Raw genomic sequence first — 22,052 nt, 5'->3', positions numbered from 1 at the left:
CATTCATGCATCAGACTTAATGACATGATGACATTGCTAGTATATTTCCATTGGATACTGCAACTGACAGTTCTGCCAAAAAGAGCCATTTTTAGAACTGGGAGCTCATGTATAAATTTCCTATTTGTATGCTCGCTATCACAACCTTTCTCATTCTCAAGTGTGTGAAGAGACTGAAGTTGAATAGTAAAGCTGTTTGCAGGTGTAGTCTCTTGCCTTCAGTGTGGGTTTACAGCTCTTAAAAACAACTTTTGAGGAAAGATTTCTGTTTGACGTGGATGGTGGTGAGAGTTATTTACTTATTGTAGAGCCAATGTGATTCCCTGATGAGCAGAAAAATCCCAGTTATTGATCTAGCATTTGGGCTTGGGTCAAAGTAAATTACAGTATAGCTTTCAAACCTGAGTAGTCATATTCAGAGGCTGTGCCCATACTTGTAGGGGAGGGTGCTGGTGTTTCTCTATATTTTTTAAAAGTGGAAAGGGTATGAGTGAGATCTGTACTTCTACTACTTCTAGTCCCATGTGGCTAGGGCTTGGTCATCAATCTTCTTGACCAAGAGACACTGCTTTTCCCCCTCAACTTTACGAACACCACAAAGATGGAGAGGGAAATGCCTATTCATTAATGTCAGACGTTGCTTCAAATGGCTTACAGGCCTCAGTACAACACTAAATAAGCCTCCATATAAAGCATGAGTCAGAATTGGTTCTGTCAAACTTGTTTTTCGATACGTGATTGTTTTAGTCATCAAGGCAGTATGTAAAATAAAATCCTTTCCAGGTTTTATATATTTGAAATGGGAATGAGTATTCTTTCAGTTCTGTACCTGCAGTTTTGATTAATATCTTTTATTTTAGTATTCAAATAACATTTTATTTTTTAATTCACCAAAGCATTTTCTTCACCAAAGCTATGGTAATCTGAATCTAGGTAATAAGGTAATCTAGATAACTAGAACCTGAGAATGCCTCTCACTCTCTTTCTCTCCAGGTAGATAGATAGACAGATAGGTAGGTAGGTAGATAGATAGATAGATAGATAGATAGATAGATAGATAGATAGCAGGTAGATAGATAGATAGATAGCAAACAGGTAGATAGATAGACAGATACATAGATGATCTAGAGATATGTTCGTACATGTATATCTGTATATCTCTCTCTGTGTATCTATGTATATGTATATCTGCTTGGAAAGTAAAAATAATTAAATTTCTTCCACAACATAAAATAGTTTATACTTTTATATTCTTTTGTTATAGGTAATTTTCTGACTGATTTTTTACTTTGGTATCTCACGGATTCATATATACAGCTATCGAAATGGCCTGCTATCCAGATGATGGCCAGTACAAATGTGGAAGACCTATACTGTCTGCCTAGCAGCATTCACTAGAAAACCACACTCATAAGAAATAAAGTAATATATGGTCACTGATAATCATACCACTAAATGCTGTTTGTTGTGTTGCCGTGCTATAATTTGATTTTTAAGTTAAGGCTACTTGAAAAAGAAGCAGTTTAGATTTATGAGATACAAATTCTCCACTCCATAATTAAAGTAACTTAACCACTGTAAACTTATCAAGCTGTGAACTTTAAATTTATAGTCTCCATTTATTTAATAGCTACTTAGCCTGCATATGTTCTGCACCCTTTGGCTCTGCACTGAGGATACAGCTGGAGGAAGACTAAATACTCTGTTCCTCCTGGAAAAGTCGGTCTGGCTGGTGGCACTGCTTTCTATGCAGTAATATTATTTTGCCCTCAGTGTTGCTGTTCTGTGTTGAATTTATAGGAGGTCTATCTGAACACATGCATGTGCACATTATTTAAGGAATAAACTGAAAAGGTACATCTTGGTGACTATGGATGATAATTATAGGCCCCCAAGAAGATCTTTTTTTGTAAGAAGTTACTAGAAGGCCCATTGGGGAAACTGAAATGCCTGGGTTCCTTTTGTTTCTTAATAGAATCGGATCTGGAAGGCCTTGATGATCTAGGTACTGTTTACAGCAACATTGACCAGCAGCTGAATGAAGCCATGAGGCGACGCAGACACGCGGGAGAAAACGATTACAACATCGAGGTGCTGCTGGGAGTGGATGACTCTGTGGTCCGTTTCCATGGCAAGGAGCATGTCCAAAACTACCTCCTCACCCTGATGAACATTGTGAGTAGTGACTCCTTTTTGAGGTTTTTTTGATCTTTTACTTCACTTCCCCTGTTTTGCTAGAGACTTTTGGAAACCTCTGTGACGTCCCCCATGACTGCGCCCCACATCCAAAATGTGTCCATAACTGCATTCAATTCAAATATTGATCTACATATTTAACATACAAGATAGTTCTTTCCAGCATCATTTTGCATCCCAGGATGATGAGGAATTATTTAGGCCTGCTAACTCTGTGTGGATGCTTATTGTTAGAGCTTTTGAATAGAGTAATGTTTTTCAACATGACAATTGAAGGTAATATATGTACAAAGCACAGTCAGCTCTTGGCACAGTGCTGCCCTGGAAGTTATAAAGGACTCTTTTTAAATTTGTTCTTTATGTCTTCTTTATTAGCCTTACTCTTGTCCAGAAGAAATTTAGTCAGTATCCTCAAACTGGTGTTCTTTTTTCCTTGTGAACTGACAGAGAGCAGTTGAGGAGAAATAATATATAAATTGACTACTTCTAAAAGATAATTGAGATTGTAGTATACTCTATTTTATATGTTTTATTTTCTAGAATTGTAAAATACATATTATATTGATCTGGCAAATTTAGTATCTAAGCCTATTCTCTCTTTCAGCTTTTGACTTTTAATGTAATTCTTTGGGTATTTTATCTTCTTTTTTCCATGCTTAAAATTAGATTTCCAACAATTATACTGGAGAAGAAAAATTATTAGTTTTACTTATCATGAGTTTATTCATCCTAATACTGATGCCAATATATTAAAAATATATTTTGTTCATTGAGATGCCAATGTATAAAATTCTACATATACCATTTCTCTGTGAAATGGAAAATGAGTATAGAAACTCAGACACATTTTTATTTGTTCATTGGCACTAATTCCCATTATGAAGACTGATTATCACGCAGAAAACAAATTCCTGTGGAGATGCTGTTTTTACTTGTATTATGCATTGTGCCCCTGGGCTGTTTTCTCCTACCACTAGAGAGGCAGTCAATAAGAATAGACCTAGACCCTAAGGGGTGCTCAGACCTACAGGAGGCTCTTGGAGTAATGCAGCAGAGACTCAATATGGTCCTTGGCCTCACAGTACTTATAATTTAGTCAAGGATAAAAAAAGATGCAAAAAAATGCAAAGGTTGAGCGATAAAAGGCATGCTATTGTTAAGATACATCGGGAGGCACTGCATTATAAATTCTTCAAGACTTTAGAGGGAGCAACAGTCATCAAGTTGTGAAGTGTTGAGAGTATTAAATTGGGACTTAGAGGAAGCAGAGGTGTTACCTGTAGCTCTGTTCCTGGTTGACTTCGTGACCTTAGATAGTCATGTCCCTTCTTGGGGTTTAGTTTCTGTATTCATAAAATTGAAAGACTATACAAGATGTTCACTATTTCTCTAATTCATCAGGAAGCTGGAGGTTAAATTGGGTCTTTAGGGCTTTGTTTTTGGGGTTCTTTTCATTTGTTTTCTTTAGTTTTTTAAAGGGCACATGGAATTGTAAAGGTTTTCTAGGTAGACTCCATTGACAAGAAAGTAGAAATGAATATAGTATATTCACCAGACAGTAAGCTTAGGTGTCAAGGAATAAAGTGCTGCAGTTTTGGTTTTATAACCATCGAAAAAGGACTTTTGTTTTTAATACCATTAAATAGGTTAAGTAATAGGCTGAGTCTCTGGCTCAAATAATAGAAATTATTCTAAAGCTAACTGAGCATCAGAGAATGGAACTGGAAAAGAGAAAATAATTTTTCAAACTTAATAAGTTCATTGCATCTGAAGTAATTAATGTAGGTAGAGGTCTTGAGGAGATAATAATAACAGTCCCCCCTTCCCTTCCCAAGTTTAGAGCCAACTGAAAGATAGACATGGTGAACAGACAGATGGAGAATAAATAGTTTTATTATTTATAAGAGCTGAATTGCACATGACTTAAATTTATAGCCACAAAGATTTTTCTTATTCTAAATCAGTGATTCTCAGCGGAGAGCACTTTGTCCCAGCCCCTTCCATCAGGGATATTTGGCAATGTTTGGAGACATTTTTGGTTGTCATAACTGGGAAGGGATGCTACTGCCACTAGTAGGAGATGCCAGGGATGCTGCTAAACCACCTACAACACAAGGACAGCCCTACACAATAAAGGAATATGAATTATCCAGTCTAAAACGTCAACAGTGCTAAGGTTTAGAAACCTTGTTCTAAATTAGACAATCTTACTCACAACCCCCCATCTCTATCTGACTGGATAATTTCAGGTTTCCTTTATAGGACAGATAGAGAGCTTTAAGCATGACAGATAGAAGACTGAACCTCTTTCTTTCCTCCCCACCCCCCCCCATTGCCCTATTGTAGACTGTTAGATCTACAACACTGAGATGAGCATGCCCTATCTCAACTTTATCAATTAAATAAGAGTTGGAGGCATGAAGAAAACCAATAATGATATTCTATTGAAACTACCTCATGGAAATTTGAAGCCAAGAAAATTGAGTTTTTTCCCTAACGATGTTAGAATAATTATTAACTCCTATGCTAGCCATTTTATGACTTCCTATGGTTATCTAAAATCATGGCTCACCAAACTCAAGCCCTACACAAACACAGAGGCTTTCTTTACATGCCACATAGGTTGAGACAGAAACTGTAGAAGAAATTGACAGCAAAAAGTGTACTTCCTTGCACTGATATGGGGAGAAACGTGCCCCTGTGGTAGAGGAAAAGCACAGTTTCCTTTAGTCTCCTTTGGTACCTTTACCTTAGTTAACTAGTCAGCAAATACGCTCTTCTTTTAGTTTACCTGGTAGTCAAATATAGTCTCCATATCAAAACCCAGGCATAGTTCCTGAACCAAGGGAGTACTTTGAGGTCCCAGTGATTTGCTTCATGGTTGTCTCTTTAATTTAAACTGAACTCCTTTTCAAAGGGATGCTCGTATTTTATTTCATACTTTCTAATCTTGAAAAGGGTTCTTAAATTATTAAATGTTAAACATATGTTTAGTGAAAGAATGGATAAATGAACAAATGAGTGTAAATAACATAGAGGTAGATTATGAACAATCTTGAGAGGCAGAAACTTTGGACTTGAAATAAGAGGATATAAATGACAAATGGAGGCTTTAATCAGCTTAACAATATAATGAAAGCAGTGTTTAGGAAGTAAATTAGCATTTATTGGGTGTCTATATTTTTTTGAAGTATATTACAAGATGGGAATTATTATTACCTTTTTTTCTAGAGGAAACAGAGGCTTTAAAATGTCAATAAAATTGAGGTATATTTTTAAAATTATTTGAAGTTTGTAAAAGAGTCTCAGATAATGATAATGTGGTGATGGTAACCATCAAAAGAAGACAGGGTGGAGCTTCTGTGTTGGTGAACACATCACAGTGCTGGGAGGGTGAAAGCCTGCAAAGAGCATGGAAGCTCTGTACCCCTCCACTAAGACCTTGCCTTATGCATCTCTTCCATCTGGCTGTTCCTGAGCTGCATCCTTTATTTTAAACACCTGTAAATGTGTAGGAGGCGGCAGACTATAGAGGAAAGGCAAGACAGTCTTGGGTCTAAGCCTGCCCAAGGTGAGAGGCCTTGTAGGTACAAGTAGCAACGTCTCAATGCCTCGGTTTCCTCACCAGTGAGATGGGGATAGCAGTCCTATGCTCACAGGAGAGTTCTAAAGAAGAAAGGAGACTGTGAACATAGCATGTCTAGAACTGAGAAGGTGCTTAGCAGATGGCCAGTTGATATTTGCTCAACTGTTGTGGGAGATCTAAACAAGGAGCACAGCCTCCCACCCGCATTTGATGCCCCTGATTTTCCCAGACTCTCAGGGCAGAAAACACCAAGGGATTTTCTCAGGGTGATGTATGGAGCCTGGGATGGAGCCCCATCTCAGCCCCCAGTCTCATGAACCCTATTCCCTTTTGCCACTGATGAGCCTGGATCAGAATCTGGAGAGAAAGGGATGCAGACCTCACTGAGCTGGTTTCATTGTCAAGAATAACCTGGAGAGGGGGTCAGGCACAAAGCCTTACTCCCTTCCTGGGATCATTTTCTCCAAAAAGTAAGAGTCTTACACTGCTGGAGGAGGTGCAACAAAGCCTGTGGTGTCCAGGGAATAGACAAAGACCTGTTGCATCTAGGGGAAGGGTAGAAGAAAAAAAACTCTACCCCAGTGTTTAGGGCAGAAACAGGTATTGGGGGAAAGCAGCTGCCATGCTGTGAGAACACTCAAGCAACTCTGTGCAGAGGCTCATGTGAAGAATAACTGATACCTCTGGCCAACAGCCAGCATCACTTTGCCATCTGTACAGGTAAGCCACCTTAAAGGTGAAATCCAAGATATGAAAATAACCTAATTGTCAAGCCATGGATGAATGAATAAAGAAAATGAGGTTTATACACAAAATGGAATATTATTCCGCCTTAAAGAGAAGAAAATCCTGCTACTGGCAAACATGGATGGAATTGGAGGCCATTATGCTAATGAAATAAGCCAGACACAAAAAGACAAATACTGCATAATCTCACTTATATGTGGAATCTAAAATATTCAAACTTATAGAAGCAGAGACTAGAATGATAATTGCCAGGGAGCAGAGGGAGTAGGAAAATGAGGAGGAGATGGTCACAGAGTACAAAGTTTCAATTACACAAAACAAGTTTTGGAGATCTACTATGTAGCATAGTGCCTATAGCTTACAATACTATATTGTATACTTACAATTTTCTAGGAGGGTAGATACTATGTTAGGTGTTCTTACCACAAAAAAATTAATTAATAATAAAGGAGCAGGAGGAAACTTTGGGAGTTGATGGATATGTCTACAGTCTTGATGGTGATGTTAGTTTCATGGGTGTGTATTTATTCCCAAACTCATTGAGTTATATACATTAAATATGTACAGCTTTTTACATGTCAATCATACCTCAATAAAGTGGCTTTAAAAAATAATAAAATGAAAAACAAACGTGGAATCCTTATATCTTTTGACCCCAGTCAAGCCTTCAGCTGAACAGCCCCAGCTGACGTCTGACTTTGACTTCACGAGAAAAACCAAGCTAGAATCATCCAGCCAAGTTTTGCTTCCAAATCCCTGACCCATGGAAACTGTGAGAGAATAAATTATTGCCTCTGCTTTAACAAGGTAGAAGGAGGAGGAGGTAGGGTTATTGGGAGGTGAAACTTGTTTAGGAAATTCATTATATTTAATTTTAACTCAGATTAATCATAGTTTAAGTGTAACCAAGGAAAACACTTAAAACACAATATATTATATGTCACGAGTAATGTTAAATAGCTTTGGTTTATCTGCTGTTTTAGATTAACCATACTAGTTGCCACCTCTGACACAAATATGTTTTGTTTTAGGGCCATATTGCCTAGTGATAGTGGTGACTGTGCATATGAATGTGGTAAAGTTCCATAGGTGATTTGTCATGCAAATCTGGGGATTTGAACACTGGAAAGACAGCTCACTAAATTAGCACTTTTCTCTGGGGGCTCAAGGGTCAAGGGAACAAGTCTGAACAGGCCCCAGATGATTTTGATATGACTCCTTAAGAGGGGAGAGATGCCCTCCACCCATCCCGCAGCTCCTTTGCCAAAGAATCAGTGAAGGCGAGAATTGTCCGTTGCCTTCCATCTCCTTTTATTTTTAACTCTTCCTTTTTGTAGATCTCGAAATTTCTCCCAGACTCATCTATAAAGAAAAAATAAACAGATATGAATATATTTTAAAAGGGCATGACTAACGCCCATTCTTAGATTATTGAGAAGCATTTTATATTTCAAATAAAAGATATGTGATATATAGTAAGTCTTCTTTAGGATCTTGTGTCATATCTTGTTATACTGAGAGATTTTCGTTTTACTATTTTGTAACATTGCTGACTTGCTGGGAAAGTGGTTCTCAGCTGTGGAGCATATCTCCTTCTACAAATGTTGATCCATTGCCTACTATGGGCAAGGCCTACCTTAGACGTAGGGTATAAATATCCCAATGAACACAATAGAAATTCTCTGCCCTCTTGGTGCTTGGACTAGGAGAAAAGTAATAGTCAAAAGAAGAAATAAATGTGTAATATTTGGTAGTAATAACTGCCAAGAAGAAATATAGATAAGAGTAAAGGGATATTGTTGAGGAGAGAGAAGGAGGGACAACTTTGAATAGGAAGTTAGGGAAAGCATCTCTGACATATCATGTAGGCAGAGATACAGGCATTCTGTGAGGAAGAGAACCAGGCAAGAAACTGAAGGAAGAGTGGTCTGGTCTGATGAATCATGAACTATAAGAAAAAAGCTGCAGAATCAAGAAAAAGCTACCAAATCAGGAGTGTTTGGGATACAGATTTAAGAGTTATTGTTTTTCAAGCATAATGGGTAATTTTGATGAACACCCCTAGTTAAAATCACAGTAGGACAATAGAGGACAAGAACTGAGAGGAGAGAATGGGGTGGGGGGAATCTTTTTTTTTTTTTTTTTTTTTTTAGAGCATTTATGTTTAAACTTCTTTGGTATTCTTTTTTTTGTTAATTAATTAATTTATTTTTGCTGTGTTGGGTCCTCGTTTCTGTGCGAGGGCTTTCTCTAGTTGTGGCAAGCCGGGGCCACTCTTCATCGCGGTGCGCGGGCCTCTCACTATCGTGGCCTCTCTTGTTGCGGAGCACAGGCTTCAGACACGCAGGCTCAGTAGTTGTGGCTCACGGGCCTAGTTGCTCCGCGGCATATGGGATCCTCCCAGACCAGGGCTCGAACCCATGTCCCCTGCATTAGCAGGCAGATTCTCAACCACTGCACCACCAGGGAAGCCCGGGTGGGGGGAATCTTTGACAATAAAGAAATAGAAATGAAATTCCTTAGAATGAAAAATGTAAGTAATTAGACTATCCTGGAAATTTCCCCCAAATTTTGTTTTTCTTTGTATCTTGATAGCCAAACACTGTTGGCAGAAATTTGTTATCTGAGCTACCATGAAGCTCAGCTTACTGAACTCTGAGTATTCTAGGCTGGTAAGAACTTTTTCTCGAGCTGAATATAGTTTTCTTTTTAAAGTCTTCTGACTTGTTAATTACTAATTCAAGGGCTTTATGCCCTTATACTATTTCTTTTTTATGAGATATGTCTTAACTGCTGCAGGGGAAAACATAAACCTTGCTGAGAGGAAAACCAGTGAAATAAAAGGAATAGGTACCAGGTCTTCTTTCTTAATATATGATGGAAAAGAATGGTTCCTGTCAATATTCTGAAGGTAAAAGGAGGAAATGCCCTAAAAAGTTTTAAAATGGGGCTTCCCTGGTGGCACAGTGGTTGCGAGTCCGCCTGCCGATGCAGGGGACACGGGTTCGTGCCCCGGTCTGGGAGCATCCCACATGCCGCGGAGCAGCTGGGCCTGTGAGCCGTGGCCGCCAAGCCTGTGCGTCCGGAGCCTGTGCTCTGCAACGGGAGAGGCCGCAGCGGTGAGAGGCCTGCGTACCGCAAAAAAAAAAAAAAAAAAGTTTTAAAATGGTCTTGACTTACAATCAGAAAAGGCGAGGTGGAAGGCTATTTAATGATCAAGAACAAAAGAAAGTAGAATTTCAAAGACTAATTCTATCATATAAATTTTTGATCACTGAAGTCTAATGTCCTATAACTCAAGCAAGATTCATGAAGCTCCTAAGAAATCAGTTTAGTGTGATTTACTATAATAGAAGTCTCTTTTCTAATGTGTTTGTCTTTTCAGCCATTTGTTCTCTCTGCCAGAGGTCCTTTAGGTAAAAGTTACCATTGATATGTCCTAGCATAGAATCACACTTTAGAACTCAGGAGGAAACAATAGAGGTGATCCTCTCTAACATTTCCTTTTTGAAGATTATGGAGATTGAGGATAATTGTTAGGTTACTTACCTAGTGTCAAGTACCTAGTTGCAGGGCCAGACTGGTTTTGTCTCTGGCTCCCATTTTAATTCCACATCACTTCAACATTTATGTTAATAGTCATTAGTACACAGTTTTCAAAAATATATTTGAAGGACACTTTGTGATGAGAATTGAAGAACATATGTACTCATTAATGCTTCGGATGGGCCACTCAAAAAAGTAGGCTATAATGTTAACTACTCTGTAACATCATAGTGACTTGCAGGAATGAAGAAAATACTGCTGACTTTTACTCTTCTTAATTTTCTGGCCTGGTCCATAATCATCACCTCAAACCTCAAAACTCCAACTAATCAAAATAATATAGCAGTCATAATGTATGTATTAGTAGATAAGAACAATAGTTTTGAATTTTTTTAGAGTCTTGGATTTATTTATGAATTTGAGGCAAACCATGAAAATTGTACTTAAGGGGAAAATAACACTTACCATTTAAGAAAAACAAAGCCCACTTGAAACTCATCTAGGTTAAGAACCCTGTTGTAGACCCCAATTAAAGTAACTCCCAATTGCCAAATCTGAGATAACATGAGCAAAAATAATAATAATAATAATAATAATGATGAATTATAATACATACAACAAAAGAAAGTCTATATTTTAAACTTTTATTGGAGTATAGTTCCTTTACAATGTTGCATTAGTTTCTATTGTACAGCAAAGTGAATCAGCTATATGTATACATATATTCCCTCTTTTTTGGATTTCTTTCCCATTTAGGTCACCACAGAGCATTGAGTAGAATTCCCTGTGCTATACAGTAGGTTCTCATTAGTTATCTATTTTATACATAGTATCAATAGTGTACATATGTCAATCCCAATCTCCCAATTCATCCCACCACCACCCCTTTCCCCCTTGGTATCCATACATTTGTTCTCTATGTCCATGTCTCTATTTCTGCTTTGTAAATAAGATCATCTATACCAATTTTTTCAGATTCCACATATATGCGTTAATATACGATATTTCTTTTTCTCTTTACTTCACTCTGTATGACAGACTCTAGGTCCATCCACGTCTCTACAAATGACCCAATTTCGTTACTTTTTATGGCTGAGTAATATTCCATTGTATATATGTACCACATCTTCTTTTATCCATTCCTCTGTTGATGGACATTTAGGTTGTTTCCATGTCCTGGCTATTGTAAACAGTGCTGCAGTGAACATTGGGGTGCATGTGTCTTTTTGAATTATGGTTTTCTCTAAATGTAAGGCCAGACACTATAAAATTGTTAGAGGAAAACATAGGCAGAACACTCTTTGACATAAATCACAGCAAGATCTTTTTTGACACACCTCCTAGAGTAATGAGAATAAAACCAAAAATAAACAAATGGGACCTAATGAAACTTAAAAGCTTTTGCACAGCAAAGGAAACCATAAACAAGACGAAAAGACAGCCCTCATAATGGGAGAAAATATTTGCAAATGAAACAATGGACAAAGGATTTATCTCCAAAATATACAAACCACTCATGTAGCTCAATATCAAAAAAACAAACAACCCAATCCAAAAATGGGCAGAAGCCCTAAATAGACATTTCTCCAAAGAAGACATACAGATGGCCAACAGACACAAGAAAAAATGCTCAACATCACTCATTATTAGAGAAATGCAAATCAAAACTACAATGAGGTATCACCTTAACACCAGTCAGAATGGCCATCATCACAAAATCTGCAAACAGTAAATGCTGGAGAGGGTGTGGAGAAAAGGGAACCCTTTTGCACTGTTGGTGGGAATGTAAATTGGTACAGCCACTATGGAGAACAGTATGGAGGTTCCTTAAAGAACTAAAAATAGAACTACCATGTGACCCAGCAATCCCACTGCCGGGCATATACACACAAGAAATTCTTGTAAGTTAATACTGATGCAAATAAATGACTATGTAAATTATTCCCTAATATAATATAATAATTGGCTAAGTAAATGGGGGGCATTTCTTCCCTATAGTAGAACTCCAGCTAATAAATGTAGCAGAAATGATAGAAATTTTAAAAATTGCTAATTGCTAAACACTACAGTAATAATTTTTGGAGAGAAGTACCATCAAGGAATGACAAAATTAGTGGACGAAAATATAATGAGAAATCGGATATATACATAGTCTCAAAGTATCTCCTCACAAAGGACTTATTAAGCACAAAGGCAAAATGAGTAACTTTACATTTGTGAAACCTGGCAGACAGCATCTTAACCACAGGGTCAAAGTTAATCTTACCCCTAATGAGCCACATTAACATCCTGTGCTCTAGAGGGCACAATATCACTTCTGTGCTATTATAGCTCATAACAGAATTTAATCATGAGGAGCCATCAGAATAACTCAAATTGAGGGGCATTCTACAAACTAACTGACCAGTACTCTTCAAAACTCTCAGGGTCATGAAAGAAAAACTGAGGAACTGTCCCAGATTCAGGAAGACTAAGAAGATATGGCAACCAAATGTCATAGATTGGATCATGGACCAAATAAAGGATATTAGTGGGACAATTGACAAAATTTTAAGTGGGTCTTTAGATTAGTTAATTGTATCACATTAATATTAATTTTCTAGATTTGTACTGTATATTGTGATTTTGATAAATGTTAGCATTTGAAGAACCTGGGTGAAGGGTATGTGGAAATTCTTTGTTCTATATTTCCACCCTTTTTTGTAAGTCTGAAATTATTTCAGAATGAAATTAAAGATAAAATTAAATGCATTAAAAGAAGCCCTTATTTGATTTTTCCCTTGTTTCATTTATTGTGTTTTTAACTCTTAAAGGTTATAATATAAAATGATATTTTGGGGAGACTTCAATTATGGGTAGAGATGGCTTGTCAGAGAGAGTGATTTGTGTATTTTTGCTAACCACAACATGAGAAAATATGCAATGAATATGTGATATAATAGTAAATAAAATCAATATTGAAGTATTGAAAACCATTACTGTTAAACATCAACTTTCATTAAAGCATAAGTGACATACAGTATGTATTTTAAGTGTACCAGTTTGATGAAGTTTTATTAAAAATTATATTTTTTTGTTTCAGCCTAGTTTTCTTCCAGATACCTTCAGAGTTGAGAGCAAACAAATTGAGTCTTGACTGTCTGTCCTTCCTTTTCTCAGTAAACAACTCTCTTAGGCACCCAGTTATTCCAACCAGAAACCTAATTTGATAGAGATGCTTTTCCCCACTGGGGATTCACTTTACTAGGGGAAATTAGGTTTGTAAATTAGTATGTATAAAGCAATCTAGAAAGTGCTAATTGATTGAAAGAAAGTATAGATTCTGTGCTATGGAGGAAGAATATTAGAGATGTCTTTGAAGTAGAGGAATGAGGAAGGATATGAGGAATGCTTGAACTAGACCTTGAATGTTAGTTAGAAGTTAGGTCTTTGAAGATGAATGACAGGGAATTCCAGACAGAGAAGATAGTTGAATATTCAAAGCTCCAAAAAGATGCATAGTATATACTTGAATTTGGCTACATATAGGTTGCATGAAGGAAATTAATGCAAAATAAGAAAATGAAGATAGATAGCAATTACAGAACTTCTCAGAGAGGTGTCTCTTCTTTGTTTAGTTCTGTTTCAGAACTAGTTATTGAGCCAATAGTAGGTGGATATTTACTATGTTTAAGACATTGGGAGAATATAAAGAAATTCTTGGCAGGTTGAGACCATGAAGCACAGAGTTCAGTAAAGGTGATGAAATGAAGACCGCTCTTCTAAATGTTAGTTTGATTTGAAGGAAATACAAGCTGGTGCTAGAGGATCATGCCATTTTGCTGTTGTTGTTACTGGAACTGGTTAGTTTTTTACCAAATTATTGAGTGAAAGTCAATTAAAAGGATATAAAAGACATATGTTCCATCTACTCTAATCCTTTTGGAAGCTAGAATTCCTCTCAGCCACTACACCACCTAACTAGTATTTACCATCATTTGTCTTGACTCTGGGAATCATTGGCACTTTTCTTTCTTCACATATTCACTTTTACACATTTTGGTGATGAAGGTTGAAGGCATCACTATCCTTTCTTTGTCTCTTGCAATGCTTTCCTTTTTAATATATCCATTTATGATAGGATAAAGGAAAGGTTAGAGAAGTATTCACATTCCAAGATCGACTAAAATTTAACCCACCTAACTTGCTTCCAAAAGCAATCCAAAAAGTAGATCCTGTGTTGGTTTTCACAGTTGTTAATAAGTTGGCATCGAAATTTGAAATCCACCTATACTGGAACTACTGGGCAAAATATCACATGAATATAATTTGTGTAAAAGTGACTCTATTCATTAAACATTTATTGAACCATCAGTACAATGATCCCTGCCCTCAAGAAGCTTATAATATAAAAGAAAAACCAAGAATCGGGATTTCCCATTTGGAAAAACCATAAAAAGCATATTATTCTAATCTCTTCACTTTATAGATGACGAAATAACAGCACAAGTATTCTATACTGTTTTGGTTACAGCGGTTATTGTTCGTCAGAAGAAATAAGATATGTTGGCTTCAGAAAGCCTCATCTTTTCACAATTTCTTTTGTGTTCAGAACCAAGGCAATGGGTAATAGATATCCTGGCAATTAAAATCCACCTTCATGCCTTTGTTCTTTGGTCTCTCCAAAATAACTTCTTCCCATTGTTCCTTCCTCCCCCTGCATCCCCATTTTTCTTTTCAGGTAGTATTTCATTTATCAGGATCAGGATCAAATATCAACTCCTGTGAACCTTAAACAAATCATCCCCTCCTTATTATAAAATGTGTGAATTCTCTGGCAGCAGCTCTCTGGTAGGTTGTTTGCTCCTTGGGTGCAGTTACTACACATCATTAAGCTTCATATTTACAATGTCTAAAACACTGTCTGCCACATTGCCACATCCAATAAAATTTTAACTGGCTTAGTATTTTAACAAATATTTTAATGCCGAATACCAAGCATTTAGTTGGGAACACAAAAGACAGTACACATATTCAGATTACAGATTGGTGGGGAAATCAAATAAACACATCAAAGATTGTGGTAAGAGCTATGCAGGGAACGAACAGTTTGCTTGGAAAGGGAATAACAGGGCTAACAGGTGATAGGGATTATACATAGACAAGATGGTCAAGAAAGTCTTCTCCCAAGAAATGATGGTTAAATTGAGATTTTAAATGAAAGAAAGAGCCAGTCATTGAACAAGGACAAGTGTTTTAGTTACAAAAAGAAAGCCACTGTGGCTTGAGTCTAGTGTACAAGGAGTCAGGTGCAGCTTGAAGAAGAGGGCAAGCACCTTTCAGGTCATGGGAGGAGATTGAATTCAATTTTAAGCAAATTCATGGAAAGCCATTGAAAGCCTCTTTCTGTGCTGTAAAGAATAGATGGCAGCGATCTAGGGACAATAAAGACAGATCAATTAGAAATCAACTGTAGATGTCTAGGCAAGAGAATATGGTTTACTGGACAATGGTGATTGCAATAATAAGGGAGTATTGATAGTAGAATCAATAGAATTTGTCAGTGGATCATATAGGGGGCTGAAGGAAAGGGAGGAATCCACCATGATTTACACTTTTCTGGTTTGAATACTGCTGGATGATGGTGCCATTCACGTAGATGGGGTAGTCTATGAAAAAAAAATAGATTGTGTGGAATCAAAGTTAATGATGAAATCTTTGAAGATGTTTACAGTTATCTAGTTTCAGGTCTAGATTCAAAAGAATGATTTAATGTTGTTAAGGATGGAGGCTTATACTACTACCAACCAAATTTTAACCTTTACTCTGTGCCTGGTCCTGTGCTAAATACTCCACAAGAATTATAGAAAATTCTTCAACTATGAAATATGTTCATTTTCAGTCCTAGTTTGTAAATTAAGAGATTGAGATTTAGAGAGTTTAGGTGACCTTTCCAGAGTCAGACAGCTAATAGGTGGCACAGCCAAGACTCGAGCCAGTACAGCTCTTTCTGCCTTCAGAATCCAGTACTCTTCCTCCTTAAGATTCACTACCTCTTGTTACAAAATCGAGGCGTTTTGTATATCCATTGCCAAATAAAACTCTGATGTCTTTCCTTTACTCATTCCTGTGTCTTGTTAGAATACCATTCAAGTCATTGAAGTTGAGAATTCAGTTACTTGTCTGGTTGAATTGAATCAGCTAGCAATCTAGTTTAAGATTCTCCCTAACAGGGTGATAAAGCAGATTCTGCACTCAAGGGTGTGGGTTGTTTTCTTTCAATGTGCCAGATATTCCCTGTCACCAACACTTTGCTGTGGCAGGTATCCTTGTCATTTGCTAAGATCTATGAAGTGATCTGGGTCTGTTGTGCCCTGCAGAGAATTGAGTCAATGCCTTAATCTCAGGATTTGCCAAAAGAAAACAATTCATTTAAAAGGATGGCTCCCAGTATGAAAAAAAATCTTGTAATTACAAGTACTCATTGATAATTAAAAGAGAATTCAATTTTTTCATATACTGAAATTGGCCATCTGTGATGGACAATGAACTAGTAACTCACAGATGTGTTTTCTGGACACGGCAAGCTTCCCTACTTAATACTTTTTTTTTTTTTTTTTTTTTTGGTGGTACGCAGGCCTCTCACTGCTGTGGCCTCTCCCGTTGCGGAGCACAGGCTCCGGACGCTCAGGGTCAGCGGCCATGGCTCACGGGCCCAGCCGCTCCGCGGCATGTGGGATCTTCCCGGACCGGGGCACGAACCCATGTCCCCTGCATCGGCAGGCGGACTCTCAACCACTGCGCCACCAGGGAAGCCCTGCTTTTAATTTCTTAACTAGTGTTTCTGAAAATGCTGAATGTGGGTGCAAGGCAGATTTATCTGGGGAGTATACATGTTCAGGCAACTTGAGCAAATCATGCAGCAGTTTTCTATTTTGGGTTATTATCTTTATCTTTAATCCATTTTTTACAATTGAATTCACATCAGTCCTCTAGACATTTATTCATTTAGCATACATACCCTCCCATAGGCCAAGTCCTGTTAGATTCTAGGGAGGCAAAAATTAATAAAATTTAGCTCCTTTTCACAAGAAGCTAATTCTAGCAGTGAAGTAAACAAATCAAGAAATAATAATTAAAAGTGATAGTTTCTTCAAAAGATTCAGCCACGAAGTACTGTGTAAACATTAATTGAAAAGAAGGGGATGTGGTTTGGCAAGTAATGCCATTGGCAAATGAAATCTTCATAGAGAATGTGCCACCTGAGTTGGACTTTAAAGACTGAATTGGCATTTCCCAGCTAGAAAAAGAGAAGATGGGTTTTGGAAGATGGGGAACAGATTTTAAAAGGATTCTAAAAGTGGTAGCTCATAATGCCTTTGGAGCCACTGGAGGTGTGTCTGTAGGTGAAATTGAAGAGAATTTAGGGGAGATGGCAGAAGAGGCTGGGTAGAGCATCTGGGGCTACCTTTATAAAAATGTAGGTGCCATCCCAAGGAGTTTGAATTTCACCTTGCTAATGACGAGGGTTTATGAAAAGGGTTTTAAAGAAGATTAGTCTGTGTTTGAAAAAGAGAATTCTGGATGAATTTGAATGATTTGGAGGAAGAGACTCTGTTAGACACTATGCTATAAACATAGACACATAGTATCTAAGTGCCAGAATCAGGGGACAAACCATAGTTCATCTGGCTGCAAACTCCTTATGGTTTATACTACCCCACCCTGCCTCAACAAATTGCCTTAATGTCTCCAGTGTGGACTGAACACACCAGGTAACAGAGACACTTTGGAGTAATCACACATCAGTTCAGCTGCCCCTTAGATAAACATGTACACCTTTCCTGGAATATCCTGGACCTGTCATTCTGGAACACAATCCCTTCAACACAGGTTAAATTAATATGACATGATATCCACACAGTGTTGCTGCTTAAGAGGGCCCTTTGATTTTTTTTTTTAGATTTATTTATTTTATCAAAAAAATTTTTTAACATCTTTATTGGAGTATAATTGCTTTACAATGGTGTGTTACTTTCTGCTTTATAACAAAGTGAATCAGTTATACATATACATAAGTCCCCATATCTCTTCCCTCTTCCATCTCCCTCCCTCCCACCCTCCCTATCCCACCCCTCTAGGTGGTCACAAAGCACTGAGCTGATCTCCCTGTGCTATGTGGCTGCTTCCAACTAGCTATCTATTTTACGTTTGTTAGTGTATATATGTCCATGCCACTCTCTCATTTGTCCCAGCTTACCCTTCCCCCTCCCCATATCCTCAAGTCCATTCTCTAGTAGGTCTGCATCTTTATTCCCATCTTGCCCCTAGGTTCTTCAGAAACTTTTTTTTTTAGATTCCATATAATATGTGTTAGCATACAGTATTTGTTTTTCTCTTTCTGACTCACTTCACTCTGTAAGACAGTCTCTAGGTCCATACACCTCATTACAAATAAGTCAGTTTCATTCCTTTTTATGGCTGAGTAATATTCCATTGTATATATGTGCCACATCTTCTTTATCCATTCATCTGTCAGTGGACACTTAGGTTGCTTCCCTATCCTGGCTATTGTAAATAGAGCTGCAGTGAACATTGTGGTACATGACTCTTTTTTTTTTTTTTTTTTTTTTTTTTTTTTTGCGGTATGCGGGCCTCTCACTGTTGTGGCCTCTCCCGTTGCGGAGCACAGGCTCCGGACGCGCAGGCCCAGCGGCCATGGCTCACGGGCCCAGCCGCTCCGCGGCATATGGGATCCTCCCAGACCGGGGCACGAACCCGTATCCCCTGCATCGGCAGGCGGACTCTCAACCACTGCGCCACCAGGGAGGCCCACATGACTCTTTTTGAATTATGGTTTTCTCAGGGTATATGCCCAGTAATGGGATTGCTGGGTCGTATGGTAGTTCTATTTTTAGTTTTTTAAGGAACCTCTATACTGTTCTCCATGCGGGCTGTATCAATTTACATTCCCACCAACGTGCAAGAGGTTTCCCTTTTCTCCACACCCTCTCCAGCATTTGTTTGTAGATTTTTTGATGATGGCCATTCTGACTGGTGTGAAATGATATCTCATTGTAGTTTTGATTTGCATTTATCTAATGATTAATTATGTTGAGCATTCTTTCATGTGTCTGTTGGCAATCTGTATATCTCTTTGGAGAAATGTCTATTTAGGTCTTCTGCTCACTTTTGGATTGGGTTGTTTTTTTTTTTTTAATGTTGAGCTGCATGAACTGCTTGTAAATTTTGGAGATTAATCCTTTGTCAGTTGCTTCATTTGCAAATACTTTCTCCCATTCTGAGGGTTGTCTTTTTGTCTTGTTTATGGTTTCCTTTGCTGTGCAAAAGCTTTTAAGATTCATTAGGTCCCATTTGTTTATTTTTATTTCCATTTCTCTAGGAGGTGGGTCCAAAAGGATCTTGCTGTGATTTATGTCATAGAGTGTTCTGCCTAAGTTTTCCTCTAAGAGTTTTATAGTGTCTGGTGGCCTTACATTTAGGTCTTTAATCCATTTTGAGTTTATTTTTGTGTATGGTGTTAGGGAGTGTCCTAATTTCATTCTTTTACATGTAGCTGTCCAGTTTTCCCAGCACCACTTATTGAAGAGGCTGTCTTTTCTCCACTGTATATTCTTGCCTCCTTTATCAAAAATAAGGTGACCATATGTACGTGGGTTTATCTCTGGGCTTTCTATCCTGTTTCATTGATCTATATTTCTGTTTCTGTGCCAGTACCATACTGTCTTGATTACTGTAGTTTTCTAATATAGTCTGAAGTCCAGGAGCCTGATTCCTCCAGCTCCAATTTCTCTCTCAAGATTGCTATGGTTATTCGGGGTCTTTTGTGTTTCCATACAAATTGTGAAATTTTTTGTTCTAGTTCTGCGAAAAATGCCAGTGGTAGTTTGATAGGGATTGCATTGAATCTGTAGATTGCTTTGGGTAGTAGAGTCATTTTCACAATGTTGATTTTTCCAATCCAAGAACACGGTATATCTCTACATCTATTTGTATTATCTTTAATTTCTTTTACCAGTGTCTTATAATTTTCTGCATACAGGTCTTTTGTCTCCTTAGGTAGGTTTATTCCTAGATATTTTATTCTTTCTGTTGCAATGGTAAATGGGAGTGTTTTCTTAATTTCACATTCATATTTTTCATCATTAGTATATCAGAATGCAAGAGATTTCTGTGCATTAATTTTGTATCCTGCTACTTTACCAAATTCATTGATTAGCTCTAGTAGTTTTCTGGTAGCATCTTTAGGATTCTCTATGTATAGTATCATGTCATCTGCAAACAGTGATAGCTTCACTTCTTCTTTTCCAATTTGCATTCCTTTTATTTCTTTTTTTTCTCTGATTGCTGTGGCTAAAACTTCCAAAACTATGTTGAATAACAGTGGTTAGAGTGGGCAACCTTGTCTTGTTCCTGATCTTAGTGGAAATGGTTTCAGCCTTTCAGCATTGAGGATGATGTTGGCTGTGAGTTTGTCATATATGGCCTTTATTATGTTGAGGAAACTTCCCTCTATGCCTACTTTCTGGAGGGTTTTTATCATAAATGGGTGTTGAATTTTGTCGAAAGCTTTCTCTGCATCTATTGAGATGATCATATGGTTTTTCTCCTTCAATTTGTGAATATGGTGTATCACGTTGATTTATTTGCATATATTGAAGAATCCTTGCATTCCTGGGATAAACCCCACTTGATCATAGTGTATGATCTTTTTAATGTGCTGTTGGACTCTGTTTGCTAGTATTTTGTTGAGGATTTTTGCATCTGTGTTCATCAGTGATATTGGCCTGTAGTTTTCTCGCTTTGTGACATCTTTGTTTGGTTTGGTATCAGAGTAATGGTGGCCTCGTAGAATGAGTTTGGGAGTGCTCCTCCCTCTGCTATATTTTGGAAGAGTTTGAGAAGGATAGGTGTTAGCTCTTCTCTAAATGTTTAATAGAATTCACCTGTGAAGCCATCTGGTCCTGGGCTTTTCTTTGTTGGAAGATTTTTTTTTTTTTTTTTTGCGGTATGCGGACCCCTCACTGTTGTGGCCTCTCCCGTTGCGGAGCACAGGCTCTGGACGTGCAGGCTCAGCGGCCATGGCTCACGGGCCCAGCCACTCCACGGCATGTGGGATCTTTCTGGATCAGGGCATGAACCCGTGTCCCCTGCATTGGCAGGTGGACTCTCAACCACTGCACCACCAGGGAAGCCCTGTTGGAAGATTTTTAATCACAGTTTCAATTTCAGTGCTTGTGATTGGTCTGTTCATATTTTCTATTTTTTCCTGGTTCAGCCTCGGAAGGTTGTGCATTTCTAAGGATGTGTCCATTTCTTCCAGGTTGTCCATTTTAGTGGCATACAGTTGCTTGTAGTAATATCTCATGATCCTTTGTATTTCTGCAGTGTCAGTTGCTACTTCTTTTTCATTTCTAATTCTGTTGATTTGAGTCTTCTCCCTTTTTTTCTTGATGAGTCTGGCTAATGGTTTATCAATTTTGTTTATCTTCTCAAAGAACCAGCTTTTAATTTTATTGATCTTTGCTATCATTTCCTTCATTTCTTTTTCATTTATTTCTGATCTCAACTTTATGATTTCTTTCCTTCGCTAACTTTGGGGTATTTTTGTTCTTCTTTCTCTAATTGCTTTAGGTGTAAGTTTAGGTTGTTTATTTGAGATGTTTCTTGTTTCTTAAGGTAGGATTGTATTGCTATAAACTTCACTCTTAGAACTGCTTTTGCTGCATCCCATATGTTTTGGGTCGTCGTGTTTTCACTGTCATTTGTTTCTAGGTGTTTTTTGATTTCCTCTTTGATTTCTTCAGTGACCTCTTTGTTATTAAGTAGTGTGTTGTTTAGCCTTCGTGTGTTTGTATTTCATACAGATTTTTTCCTGTAATTGATATCTTGTCTCATAGAATTGTGGTTGGAAAAGATACTTGATATGATTTCAATTTTCTTAAAATTACCAAGGCTTGATCTGTGAGCCAAGATA

General features: G+C 37.7%; 1 protein-coding gene across 2 annotated transcripts in view; it reads left to right on the top strand.

Moving 5' to 3' along the window:
• The window catches only part of ADAMTS3 (ADAM metallopeptidase with thrombospondin type 1 motif 3), a 292,103-nt gene that overhangs the window by 219,329 nt on the left and 50,722 nt on the right, over positions 1 to 22,052 (top strand). For both annotated transcript variants that reach the window (XM_081234495.1, XM_081234496.1), the window contains exon 5: positions 1,976 to 2,175. In XM_081234495.1, the coding sequence (XP_081090621.1) occupies positions 1,976 to 2,175 (200 nt within the window). The remainder of the gene's footprint in view (positions 1 to 1,975; positions 2,176 to 22,052) is intronic.

The sequence above is a fragment of the Mesoplodon bidens genome (genome assembly GCF_964165515.1).
Source record: "Mesoplodon bidens genome assembly, chromosome: 1".
Lineage (NCBI taxonomy): Eukaryota > Metazoa > Chordata > Mammalia > Artiodactyla > Ziphiidae > Mesoplodon > Mesoplodon bidens.
Note: the sequence above shows the minus strand (reverse complement) of the source record. Positions and strands in the feature narration are given on the sequence as shown.